This window comes from Oncorhynchus gorbuscha, linkage group LG11 (genome assembly GCF_021184085.1).
Source record: "Oncorhynchus gorbuscha isolate QuinsamMale2020 ecotype Even-year linkage group LG11, OgorEven_v1.0, whole genome shotgun sequence".
In the NCBI taxonomy this organism is placed as follows: domain Eukaryota; kingdom Metazoa; phylum Chordata; class Actinopteri; order Salmoniformes; family Salmonidae; genus Oncorhynchus; species Oncorhynchus gorbuscha.
Window position 1 is genome coordinate 79,379,863 of NC_060183.1, and position 14,207 is coordinate 79,394,069.

At 44.5% G+C, this 14,207-nt stretch overlaps 1 protein-coding gene across 1 annotated transcript in view; it reads left to right on the forward strand.

Moving 5' to 3' along the window:
• Positions 1-14,207, forward strand: part of LOC124047733 (fibrillin-2) — a 222,716-nt gene that overhangs the window by 91,844 nt on the left and 116,665 nt on the right. Inside the window, exons 21-22 of the mRNA XM_046368037.1 lie at positions 11,400-11,519; positions 12,413-12,550. Coding sequence (XP_046223993.1) covers positions 11,400-11,519; positions 12,413-12,550 — 258 coding nt within the window. The remainder of the gene's footprint in view (positions 1-11,399; positions 11,520-12,412; positions 12,551-14,207) is intronic.

A 14,207-nucleotide genomic window follows, 5' to 3' on the forward strand; every position in this document is an offset into this window, starting at 1 on the left:
TTAAGCCACCTGACTGGCCCATGTCCCCCTGTAACCATGCTATTAAGCCACCTGACTGGCCCATGTCCCCCCTGTAACCATGCTATTAAGCCACCTTCCAGCCCTGTCCCCCTGTAACCATGCTATTAAGCCACCTGACTGGCCCATGTCCCCCCTGTAACCATGCTATTAAGCCACCTTCCAACCCATGTCCCCCTGTAACCATGCTATTAAGCCACCTTCCAACCCATGTCCCCCCTGTAACCATGCTATTAAGCCACCTTCCAACCCATGTCCCCCTGTAACCATGCTATTAAGCCACCTTGAACCCATGTCCCCCTGTAACCATGCTATTAAGCCACCTGACTGGCCCATGTCCCCCTGTAACCATGCTATTAAGCCACCTGACTGGCCCATGTCCCCCTGTAACCATGCTATTAAGCCACCTGACTGGCCCATGTCCCCCTGTAACCATGCTATTAAGCCACATGCTATTAAGCCACCTGACTGGCCCATGTCCCCCTGTAACCATGCTATTAAGCCACCTGACTGGCCCATGTCCCCCTGTAACCATGCTATTAAGCCACCTGACTGGCCCATGTCCCCCCTGTAACCATGCTATTAAGCCACCTTCCAACCCCTGTCCCCCTGTAACCATGCTATTAAGCCACCTGACTGGCCCATGTCCCCCTGTAACCATGCTATTAAGCCACCTTCCAACCCATGTCCCCCCTGTAACCATGCTATTAAGCCACCTGACTGGCCCATGTCCCCCCTGTAACCATGCTATTAAGCCACCTGACTGGCCCATAATCAGACATGAGTTAAAATACTATTTGAAATCTTTCAAATACTTTTAGCCTTTGCTTGAACCTGTGTGACGTTTGCCCGTGTTATACTTTTTCTCCCCAATTTTGTGGTATCCAATTGGTAGTTTCAGTCATGTCCCATCGCTGCAACTCCAGTAAAGACTCGGGAGAGGCGAAGATTGAGAACCATGCGTCCTCCGAAACACAACCCATCCAAGCCGCACTGCTTCTTGACACAATGCCCACTTAACCCTGAAGCCAGCCGCACCAATGTGTCAGAGGAAACACCGTACACCTGGCAACCGTGTCAGCGTGCACTGCGCCCGGCCCGTCACAGGAGTCGCTAGTGCGCGATGGGACAAGAACATCCCTGCCGGCCAAACCCTCCCCTAACCCGGACGACGCTGGGCCAATTATGCGCCGCCCCATGGACCTCCCGGTCGCGGCCAGCTATGACAGAGCCTGGACTCGAACCAGGATCTCTAGTGGCACAGACCACTGCGCCACTTGGGAGGCCAGGCGTTTGTACTTTTGCGATTATTCTAGTGGTTCCATTGCGCCAAGCGAGCTCAAAACATTTTATATTTACATTTGACATTTGAGTAATTTAGCAGACGCTCTTATCCAGAGTGAGGTACAGTTGGTGCATTCATCTTAAGATAGCTAGGTTGGACAACCACATATCACAGTCATAGTAAGTGGGGGGGGAGGTCAAGTATGAGTGTAAGTTCATGAAAGGGTGAGTGGTGAACTGTGGGATTAGTTAAAATACTCTTTGAAGAGGTAGTGTTTCAGATGTTTTTCAGAGGATGGGCAGGGACTCTGCTGTCCTAGCTTCAGGGGGAAACTGGTGCCAGGACAGAGAAGAGCTTTGACTGAGCTGACTGCGGGAGAGCCAAGAGGCCAGAGTTGGCAGAACGGACCACTATGAGATCTGCCAGGCACGCAGAGATGCGTGTCGCCACCTGGATGTCAGAAGAGGGGAAGGAGAAAAGCAGTTATCTGCAAAGCAATGATAGGAGAGACCATGTGATGATATGACTGAGCCGAGTGACTTTGTGTATAGAGAAAGGGGAAGAGGGCCTAGAACCGAGCCCTGGGGGACACCAGTAGTGAGAGCACGTGGTGCAGACACAGATCCTCTCCAAGTCACCTGGAAGGAGTGGTCCTTCTGTAGCTCAGTTGGTAGAGCATGGCGCTTGTAACGCCAGGGTAGTGGGTTCGATTCCCGGGACCACCCATACGTAGAATGTATGCACACATGACTGTAAGTCGCTTTGGATAAAAGCGTCTGCTAAATGGCATATTATTATTATTATTATAGGTAGGATGCAATCCAAGCGTGTGCAGATCCTTAGACGCTCAGCCCTGAGAGGGTGGAGAGGAGGAGCTGATAGTTCACGGTGTCAAAGGCAATGGATATATCTAGGAGGAGGAGAAAGGAGGACAGAGAGTCAGCTTTGGCAGTGTGGAGAGCCTCTGTGACACAGAGGCTGAACAGTCTCGGTTGAGTGACACGTCTTGAAGCATGACTGGTTATGGCCAAGAACATTGTTCTGAGCGATACCGAGCAATAGCAAGCAATCAAGCCCAGATAAAATATTTGAAATTATTTCAAATAGTATTTGAACCCAGGTCTGTCCATAATAACCCCAAGGGGCTTAGGCTATGGTTGTGACTAAGCCCTTCTCAGCCTCGCAAATGCCACCCTATTCCCTATATAGTACACTACTTTTGACCAGGGCCCATGTAAGGAATATGGGACCATTTGGGAGGCACACCTTACGTTGCCAATAAAACCAATACAACTCTCCATGGAGTGCACTGCCAGCAGAGGGGAAATGACTTAATGGGCTCTAATTGAGTGTGAAAGAGGGATCACCACAGGGGCCTCTGGGGTCTCTCAGGTGGGCTCAGTTCTAGAACAAGGGATTATTACCCATGAAAAACAATGAAAAATATCCCAAAATATAGCTGTGAGAAGCAATGAACGGGGTTCACAGGATGGTAGAAAGGACACAAGATCAACATAACAAGGCAAGCACTCTATCATGAAGGAAGTATCCTCCTTTATGTGCAATCATTAGTCTAAATACAAAATCTGGAGTGAATCTGATGGTTTTATGAGGAGAAGATGGTTTTGAGCATTAGCGTTACATATGTAAAGAATGAGAGGTTAATAGTTTCCTTGTTTTTTTTAGATATCAATACCAAAGTCAGTGTGGTCTTAGGCCACCATGGAGTGGATTTACAGTGGTTTAAATGGAAAGTAAAACTTTTTATTTTTTATTATTTAAACCAATCACTTATCTTTTCTCCAACTAAGTTAATGGTCTATGGGTCATGATAAGTATATTTTTTTAAAGTATGTTTAGCATATTGTAGCATATTAGTGTATGCACCTTAGTGTATGCACCTTAATTGGGTAGAACGGGGTTTGTGGCTGTGGTGGGATGTGTGGAATGATAATTTCACCCTACTTCTGCTCTTCCCCTCTGGCACTTGAGGGATTAACGATTATTGGACTCACCTGGACTCAATCACCTCTGTCATTACCTTCCCTATATCTGTCTGGTTCCCCGCTCTGTTCCCTGCTTCTGCATTAATTGTCACATGTCCCGATGAAATGTTTGACTCCCCATACCTGTCTCTCATCTCCGGCGTCAGTCCCTACAGAATGCAGAAGCCATCATACGAAGCATCGGTGAGTGCTGACGTTCCCGGTTGGGGGTGCCAGTTCGTCGGGCTGTCACGCCCTAGCTGGCTCGAGAGGTTTCTTGCCCCGGTTGGCTCGGAAGGCACCCATCCCACGTCAGGCCTCAGCCAGATCGTCAGGTTTTTACGCCCAGCCGGCTTGTCAGGCTGCTACGCCTCTGCTGGATCATCGGGCTCCAACGCCTCAGCGGGATCGACAAGCCTCAGCCGGATCGGCAGGCTCCTATGCCTCAGCCGGCTCACCAGGCTCCCACGCCTCAGTGGGCTTGACAAGCTTCAGCCGGATCGTCAGGCTCCTATGCCTCAGCCGGCTCACCAGGCTCCCACGCCTCAGCCGGATCGTCAGGCTCCTATGCCTCGGCCGGCCCATCAGGCTCACCCAGGTGGGCTGCCGGGCCGGGTGGTGCCTCCAGAGGGGGGGGGGGGCTGTCACGCCTGCTCCCGCTCTTCCCTTCGGGTGCCAGGCTCCCCAGCCTTACACACTCCTGCCATCATCATTACGCACACCTGCCTTCCCCCCATCACGTGCATCGGCGATTATTGGACTCACCTGGACTCAATCACCTCTGTCATTACGTTCCCTATATCTGTCTGGTTCCCCGCTGTGTTCCCTGCTTCTGAATTGATTGTCATATGTCCTTGGTTACCCGTGTGCTGACGCTGTTCCTGTGTTGTTCTATGTCTGTTCCCGATTAAATGTTTGACTTACCTGCTTCTCATCTCCGGTGTCGGTGCCTACATGGAACAAATGCACATGGTTTCCATGTGTTTGATGCCATTCCATCTGCTCCGTTCCAGCCATTACTATGAGCCGTCCTCTTCTCAGCAGCCTCCACAAATCTACTGGTATAGTCCAATTTGTAGTGTGACCATCTTTGAAAGCATCAACATTATTTTTTCAGCCCAAAAAACAAATTTGGAGTGAATCTGACTTTAGTCCATGAGAAGAAGATTTTTAGGATTATTTTAAGCATTATCGTTACATAGTCAAGAAAGTTAATTGTTAATAGTTTTCTTATTTTGTAAGAAATTAATGCCAAACTTAACATGGTTCATTATGGTAATGTCTTAGATGATCCTAAACAGTTTCACGTTGATAGGCCATTGTGAAGTGAATTTACAAAGGATTTAAATGCATACGTAATCAATAACTCCCACCCATCTCTCAACCAATCCCTTAGCTTTTTTTGCAAACTAAGTGAAGAGATGTACCGTGGACAAAAATACTTAATTGTTATTTGGATCATGAGAAGGAAGTTTTTCAAAGTTGGAGGAAAATCTATCCTGATGGACCTTATGGGTCCTTGAGGAAAAAATTTGTTCAGCATGAGGCACCTACATGCAAAGTAAAGGCACCTACATACAAAGTCTCAAGGTCAAACGGCACGACAGAAATGAGGGTTTAACTTCTTGCGTCGAGCCATCACGGATCCGGGATTGTGACTACAGCCTCAAGCCCATTACCATAACGCAACGTTAACTATTCATGAAAATCGCAAATGAAATTAAATCAATATGCTAGCTCTCAATCTTAGCCTTTTGTTAACAACACTGTCATCTCAGATTTTCAAAATATGCTTCTCAACCATAGCAAAACAAGCATTTGTGTAACAGTATTGATAGCTAGCGTAGCATTTAGCGTAGCATTTAGCGTTAGCATTCTGCAGGCAACATTATCACAAAAAACAGAAAAGCATTCAAATAAAATAATTTACCTTTGAAGAACTTCGGATGTTTTCAATGAGGAGACTCTCAGTTAGATAGCAAATGTTCAGTTTTTCCTGAAAGATTAGTTGTTTAGGACAAATCGCTCCGTTTTCTGCGTCACGTTTAGCTACGAAAAAAACCTGTATCCAGGATTATGTAAATCTATCCGCAAGCTCATTAGCATAACGCAACGTTAACTATTCATGAAAATCGCAAATGAAATGAAATAAATCTATTTGCTCTCAAGCTTAGCCTTTTGTTAACAACACTGTCATCTCAGATTTTCAAAATATGCTTCTCAACCATAGCAAAACAAGCATTTGTGTAACAGTATTGATAGCCTAGCATAGGATTATGCCTGGCATTCAGCATGCAACATTTTCACAAAAACCAGAAAAGCATTCAAATAAAATAATTTACCCCTGAAGAACTTCAGATGTTTTCAATGAGGAGACTCTCAGTTAGATAGCAAATGTTCAGTTTTTACAAAAATATTATTTGTGTTGACAAATCGCTCCGTTTTCTTCATCACGTTTGGGGAAGAAAAAACCTGAAAATTAAGTCATTAAAACGCGAACTTTTTTCCAAATTAACTCCATAATATCGACAGAAACATGGCAAACAATGTTTAGAATCAATTATCAAGGTGTTTTTCACATTATCTATCGATGATAAATCCTTCGTGGCAGTTGCCTTTCTCTTCTGAAGAAATGGAACGCGCATGGACCTAGAGATTACGCAATAATTTCGACACAGGACACCGGGCGGTCAACTGGTAAATGTAGTCTCTTATGGTCAATCTTCCAATGATATGCCTACAAATACGTCACAATGCTGCAGACACCTTGGAGAAACGACAGAAAGGGCAGGCTCATTCCTGGCGCATTCACAGCCATATAAGGACACATTGGAACACAGTGCCTTCAGAATGTGGGGCATTTCCTGTATGAAACTTCATCTTGGTTTCGCCTGTAGCATTAGTTCTGGGGCTCTCACAGATAATATCTTTGCAGTTTTGGAAACGTCAGAGTTTTTTCTTTCCAAAGCTGCTGTCAATTACATGCATAGTCCAGCATCTTTTCGTGACAAAATATCTTGTTTAAAACGGGAACGTTTTATTATCCAAAAATTAAAAGAGCGCCCCCTATCTCAAAGAAGTTAACACTATATCTACCATAGGCCAACGGGCCACTGACATTTGATGTTGTAAAGAAGCTGTTTCGAGACTGTTTTATTTTCTATAACTCTATTACTAATCACATTTATTATGAGGGAAACAAAAACATGCTATGTGTTGCAGTAGGCCTTTAGAATAACTAAACAACACATAAACTACACCGAAACTACACATAAACTACTCCGAAACTACACTGAAACTACCCCGAAACTACACCGAAACTACACATAAATTACACATAAACTACACCTAAACTACACCGAAACTAAACCTAAACTATTCCTTAACTACACCTAAACAACACCAAAACGATTTTTGATCAGAGCCCTATGGGCCCTGGTCGAAAGTAGTGCACTATGTAAGGGAATAGGGTGCTATTTGGAACGCACTCCATCGCTCTGTGGTCTATTTAAACCTACTGGTTGATAGGGTAGTAAATTAAGAGTCTGGGCCTCCTGGTTTGGAACGCACTCCATCGCTCTGTGGTCTATTTAAACCTACTGGTTGATAGGGTAGTAAATTAAGAGTCTGGGCTTCCTGGTTTGGAACGCACTCCATCGCTCTGTGGTCTATTTAAACCTACTGGTTGATAGAGTAGTAAATTAAGAGTCTGGGCCTCCTGGTTTGGGAATTGAGAGACTGTGAGGACTGGGACCCTTCAGACCGTTGACGTTATCCCCCTTCACGGTCAACACAGCAGAAAGTAACACACAACAATAGGATGTTTGGATGGCTGGGGACTGTGTGTCGACACATACACTCATGCACGAAAACACACATTCTTTTAAATTGACATTGTAGTCATTTTAGCAGACACTCTTATCCAGAGCGACTTACCGTTAGTGCATTCATCTTACACACACACACACGCACGCACGCACGCACACACACACACACACACACACACACTTTTACAATGACATCTGTTCCTTGTGAACTCTTTAGGAGGGGAGCATAGGCCAGTCACAGTATAAAGTGAAGCTTTAAGGCTTAGTTCTATTCCCGTCCTGTTTACATCCTCACATGATTCTAACACGGGACTCTTCAGTAGCAATAAATACCATCAGCGACCGAAATTCACATTCCATGCGATCCATTCCCGAAACAGAATTAACGTGAATGACACACATCCATGTGTTATTTAAATTTTTTATTGATTTTACCTTTATTTAACTAGGCAAGTCAGTTAAGAACAAATTCTTATTTTCAATGACAGCCTAGGAACAGTGGGTTAACTGCCTGTTCAGGGGCAGAACGACACATGTGTACCTTGTCAGCTCGGGGGTTTGAACTTGCAACCTTCCGGTTACTAGTCCAACGCTCTAACCACTAGGCTACCTGCCTCCCTCCTCTAACCACTAGGCTACCCTGCCGCCTCAACACTCTAACCACTAGGCTACCCTGCCGCCTCTACACTCTAACCACTAGGCTACCCTACCACCTCTACACTCTAACCACTAGGCTACCTTGCCGCCTCTACACTCTAATCACCAGGCTACCTTGCCGCCTCTACACTCTAACCACTAGGCTACCCTGCCGCCTCTACACTCTAACAACTAGGCTACCCTGCCGCCTCTACTCTCTAATCACCAGACTACCCTGCCGCCTCTACACTCTAACCACTAGGCTACCCTGCCACCTCTACACTCTAACCACTAGGCTACCCTGCCGCCTCTACACTCTAACCACTAGGCTACCCTGCCGCCTCTACACTCTAACCACTAGGCTACCCTGCCACCCCTACACTCTACCCACTAGGCTACCTGCCACCCCTACACTCTACCCACTAGGCTACCCTGCCACCCCTACACTCTAACCACTAGGCTACCTGCCACCCCTACACTCTAACCACTAGGCTACCCTGCCACCCCTACACTCTACCCACTAGGCTACCTGCCACCCCTACACTCTACCCACTAGGCTACCCTGCCGCCCCTACACTCTAACCACTAGGCTACCCTGCCGCCCCTACACTCTAACCACTAAGCTACCCTGCCGCCCCTACACTCTAACCACTAGGCTACCCTGCCGCCCCGACACTCTAACCACCAGGCTACCCTGCCGCCTCTACACTCTAACCACTAGGCTACCCTGCCGCCCCTACACTCTAACCACTAGGCTACCCTGCCGCCCCTACACTCTAACCACTAGGCTACCCTGTCGCCTCTACACTCTAACCACTAGGCTACCCTGCCGCCCCTACACTCTAACCACTAGGCTACCCTGCCGCCTCTACACTCTAACCACTAGGCTACCCTGCCGCCCCTACACTCTAACCACTAGGCTACCCTGCCGCCGCTACACTCTAACCACTAGGCTACCCTGCCGCCTCTACACTCTAACCACTAGGCTACCCTGCCGCCTCTACACTCTAACCACTAGGCTACCCTGTCGCCTCTACACTCTAACCACTAGGCTACCCTGCCGCCCCTAGTTACAGTTGAACTACCTTTCAAATTGCACCCTTTTCCCTATTCCGTAGTAGTGCACTATTATAACAAGTAGGGTTCTATGTAGGTTCTATGTAGCCTTAGAGTTGGAAACATCTCACTCTCACTTTCACTTTCATCAATAAGTGTCCAGGAGACATAGCCAAGCGTGACTTACAACACTATACCGTCACGACACAGCCACGACACCGTCATTACATTACACTATCACCCAACCAAAAGTATGATTCATACCTCTCCTCCTTTGCCCTCTCCCTTTCTGTAAAACATATGTCAAAATCACAACAACATGTTTTTGCCATAGTTTATTAGCTTTTCCTGGTAGCAATGACTTAAGTGGCCCAAACTTTTGTGTGTTAGGCAACAGTGGGTATTTGCAAGCTCTGTTGTCATCAAGCCAAGCTATAAATTGACACATTTGGAAGTCACATGTACACTAAATTAGGTGAAGCAAGCGCTCACTCAATCAGACTTGGGTTTAAGTAGTATTTTAAATCTTTCAGCTTTGAGTGTTCGCTAGACTAGAGCCTTGAGTAATAATATGCCATTTAGCAGACGCTTTTATCCAAAGCGACTTACAGTCATGTGTGCATACATTCTACATATGGGTGGTCCCGGGAATCGAACCCACTACCCTGGCGTTACAAGCGCCATGCTCTACCAACTGAGCTACAGAAGTGCCAGATGGGCGGGGCTTGCACTTTTTGGGACAATTCCATTGGCTCCATTGCGCCAGACAAGCTTGACAAATACTATTATAATAAATACTAAATGCTGTTTGAACTTTTTTTTAAATTTGCTGTTTTATACTCTTGTGAATTCAATGGTTTTTACTAGATTACTTGTAGATTTTCATGTTGTCTGTCTAATTTTTTTGTTTTTTGTAATGACTTTGGTGCTGCCTATCTTGGCCAGGGCGCTCTTGAAAAAAGAGATTTTAATCTCAATGTTGTTATTTTTTTATTTAACCAGGCAAGGCAGTTAAGAACAAATTCTTATTTTCAATGACAGCCTAGGAACAGTGGGTTAACTGCCTGTTCAGGAGCAGAACAACAGATCTTGTCAGCTCAGGGATATGAACTTGCAACCTTTCAGTTACTAGTCCAACACTCTAACCACTAGGCTACCCTGCCGCCCCAATGAGCCCTTCCTGGTTAAATAAAGGTTAAATAAAATAAATAAAAACCCAGGACTGAATTCCACTCGACTCCGCTCAATCTTGCTGCTGTGCAGTTTCAAGTTCATTCAATTCTATCAGCACTGTGGCAATACAATAATCCATGTGTTAACTGTTCCTCCAAGCAGATGGGAAGTGGAACAACAAATGAATTTGACAAAATACACTGTATGTAAGTGATTACCATGATTAACTACTGGCTGGGAGGCGTTTTCTGCACATTCCAGGTAGCTCCCTCTTCTTCTGGCCTTTATGTGAATTGCTGGACCTGAAGATTGAGAGTGTTCATTGAGAATAACGGTTTCCAGTTGAGGACTCAATAAAAATAAAAAAATCAACTAAGCATCGGTTTAACTGTTTCTCTCGTTGAGTTTTATTTTTACCGTTGGCTTGCCTTAAAAGTAGTGATGGGGAAGGGAGGGGGGGGGGTGTATAGTTACATTTCCTTCATAGCTTGTTTTCGATAATCTTTCTATATTTGTAGTATCGGCACCTAAGTATCGGGAGGTCCCTGGCAATTCCCAGCCCTACTTAACAAAATCAGTCGTTATTTTGGGCTGGCTTTTCCTCTTCGTAGTGTGTCCCTTTTTATATCTTCCCCGTGTTGTAATCAGGTTACAAAGAGGATTGTAAAAGCTATCTTTCGCCAAAATCTTTGCCCCATTGTCTCATTCTTGTCATCTTTTATCATGATATCTGATCATTGAATTAATGAACTTCCTGGCTTTCAAGAACTGGTATACTGTGCATGCCTAGCAAATCCTTTAAGATCAGTGGTGACGGAGTGAAAAGAGAAAGAAAGCTATCTAGAACTAGATTATTGGGACACATCCACAATCAGAACCTGCTTGTAAATGTACTTAAAGGTGTCACATTCTAACTAGTCCCACTGTTTTGAGAGGTAGTTTTGTTCAAGGTGTCACCTTTTAACTCTTCCCCCATCTTGTAAATGTAGTGAAAAGGTGTCCCCCTCTAACTCTTCCCCCATGTAAATGTTGTGAAATGTTGAAATGTGTCCCCCTCTTAACTCTTCCCCCATGTACATTTTGTGAAATGTGTCCTTCTCTTAACTCTTCCACCATGTAAATGTTGTGAAATGTGTCCCTCTCTAACTCTTCCCCCATGTAAATGTTGGGAAATGTGTCCCCCTCTAACACTTCCCCCATGTAGATGTTGTGAAATGTGTCCTTCTCTAACAATTCCACCATGTAGATGTTGTGAAATGTGTCCCTCTCTAACTCTTCCCCAATGTAAATGTTGTGAAATGTGTCTCCCTCTAACTCTTCTTCCTTGTAAATTAAATGAAAGGTGTCTCCCTCTAACTCTTCTTCCTTGTAAATTAAATGAAAGGTGTTCCCCTCTAACTCTTCCCCCTCTGTTTGTAGATGTGAATGAGTGTGAAAACCGCCCCTGTTCTAACGGACAGTGTAGGAACACAGCCGGCTCCTTTGCCTGCGAGTGCTCCCCTGGGAGCAAGCTGGACACCACAGGACTCATCTGCATTGGTAAATTCACACACACACACACGCACGCACGCACGCACGCACGCACGCACGCACGCACGCACACACACACACACACACACACACACACACACACACACACACACACACACACACACACACACACACACACACACACACACACACACACACACACACACACACACACACACACACATACACAGCCTTGTATAACTAAGTTTGTGGGGACACACAATTCAGTTCCATTCAGAATCCTATTTTCCTTAACCCCTAACCTTAACCCCTAACCCTAGCTCCTAACCCTAAACATAGCTCCTAACCCTAAACCTAGTTCCTAAACCTTGCTCTTAACCCTAAACTCAATTCTAACCCTAACACTAATTCTGACCTGATCCCTAAACCCCCTAGAAATAACATTTGACCCTGTTGGGACGAACAAAATGTCTCCAGTTGGTCAAATTCGTGTTCGTTTCCTATTCTCATGGGGACTTCTGGTCTACACACATCCACTGTCAACACAGTAGATGAGATGGTCTTTCTGTGTATATCAAACGACCATCGATGTATTTTCAAATTGAAGAGAAATCAACCTCTTTCAGGTCATTGGAATGAATCATTCCTGTCTATGTAGAAATTGAATAGAGAATGGTTTTGTAAAAGGCCATTTACAGCTGGAATGCAATGTTAGTTAGTGCAGTTAAACCTACATGCCACCTATAAATGTCTGTATAAATATACACACTGCATGTACCCTGTACTTCAATTTTGTTTTTATTTAGGCTAAGTTATGTAACTGTGCACTGCAATTTAGCATTTAGCTGTCAATGTGTACACTATAAACAAAAACACTTCCTCCTTTTTCCATCTGGTTCCCTAGTCCACCACCACCCTAAAAACTGTCATTTTAATCATAGACAGCCTGAAGGGGACCTGTTGGCTGAATATCCAAGATGGCCGCTGCGAGGTCAACATCAACGGCGGCACCCTCAAGTCAGAGTGCTGTGCCACCCTGGGCGCTGCCTGGGGAAGTCCCTGTGAGCAGTGTGAGATAGGTAAGTCACACACATACCTCCAGCTACCCCATAGACAATGATCAGGGGTTCTCAGCCCTGGTCATGGGTAACCTCTTTTGTATGCAGTATGGCATCCATATTAGGAAGTTGTCAGTTGTCTGATGGAGTTTGGTTTGACCAATGCCGACTTCCTAATATGGATGCAGTAATTATTATATATATATATTTTTTTTTTACCAATGAAATGTAACTTAATGTCATCTAAAATGTAGTCTACTTAATCCCCAAAAGTAATTATTTATCATGCGGGGGCCATAAACAATAACATGTTTGATTTGATTTGATTTAGCACTGCTGGATACTCCAAGAAAGGTTAAAATCTCACCTTTCTGGTCAAAAATGGTTATAAAATTGCTGAGGTGTAGTCACTTTTGAGGACACAGTACAAATATGAAATATTGTATATGCTGTATTATCCTTATATATATATATATATATTAATTCATATTTGTATGTTTAGTGTTAGAGAAATTATTTTCTAATGGTACTGTATCTTTAGATCAAAACGTCTGTCCCCAACCGCTGTGAACATCATAGAGCTCTAGCTTGGCTTCCTGAACGTGTTTTTTACCAAATCGGCTTTCATCTCATATTAATCTTGTCTATGATAATCAGAAAGTGTTTTTTTGTTTGTTTCAAATCTATTAATTATTGTGGTCCTGTGTAGCTCAGTTGGTAGAGCATGGCGCTTGTAACGCCAGGGTAGTGGGTTCGATCCCCGGGACCACCCATACGTAGAATGTATGCACGCATGACTGTAAGTCGCTTTGGATAAAAGCGTCTGCTAAATGGCATATATTATTATATATTATTTTACATTACTTTGCAAAATTTCGCTATAAATCGATCTCTGAATGTACTAGAGTGATGAATCCATTCTCTCCTGCTGAGCTACGATGTCAGGATTGAAGCATGTGCTTTGTAAGTAGTGTTCAGGGTTCCCTGGTCAGCCAGGAGTTGGAAGAGCGAATTAAATAGTAGGTGGAACATCCAAGCTTCATGTAGAGTCAGATTTCACATCCTACGTCACTCTCCTGTGTCCGTGAGAACCAGAGCTACCGCTCAATGCAAGCCATTTCAATAACAGTGTCCACAGATCCATTTAGAAGCTAAATTGTCGGTCCGTCAGAACTGGTACAAGAACCACGTTGCTTTAACAGTAACTTGCTCATGATCATTTGGTCTGGTATTTGCATCATTAATGAATAAACACTGATAGTCTTTACGGCCAGTTAAGAGGAAAATAGCAAATGACCTGATTTGTGTTGAGGATTTCTGTATCTGTAGTTCGTACTATAAGTAGGTATACTACTGAACTGTAACATATGATGGCCACAGGAACCAAGGACTAAATATTTGAATATGTTGTTTTGGGTGACATGGCCTTGGACCTGACTATGTGTCTAAAGTAAACTGGGATTAGTAGTCCTTTTTTTTAACATCTTTAACAGAATGGTTTCCCCATTACAGTAGTAATAAATAGAACTACAAAAACCTGCCATTTTTTTTTCATGTGGTCTGACACAATGCCCAGTGCAGTGAATGCTCCGGCACAGCTCTCTGCTCGTGTCATTTCCCTCACTGAAACAACCTTTCAGTTTAAGCTTTCACCGCTTGCATCCCAAATGACACCTTA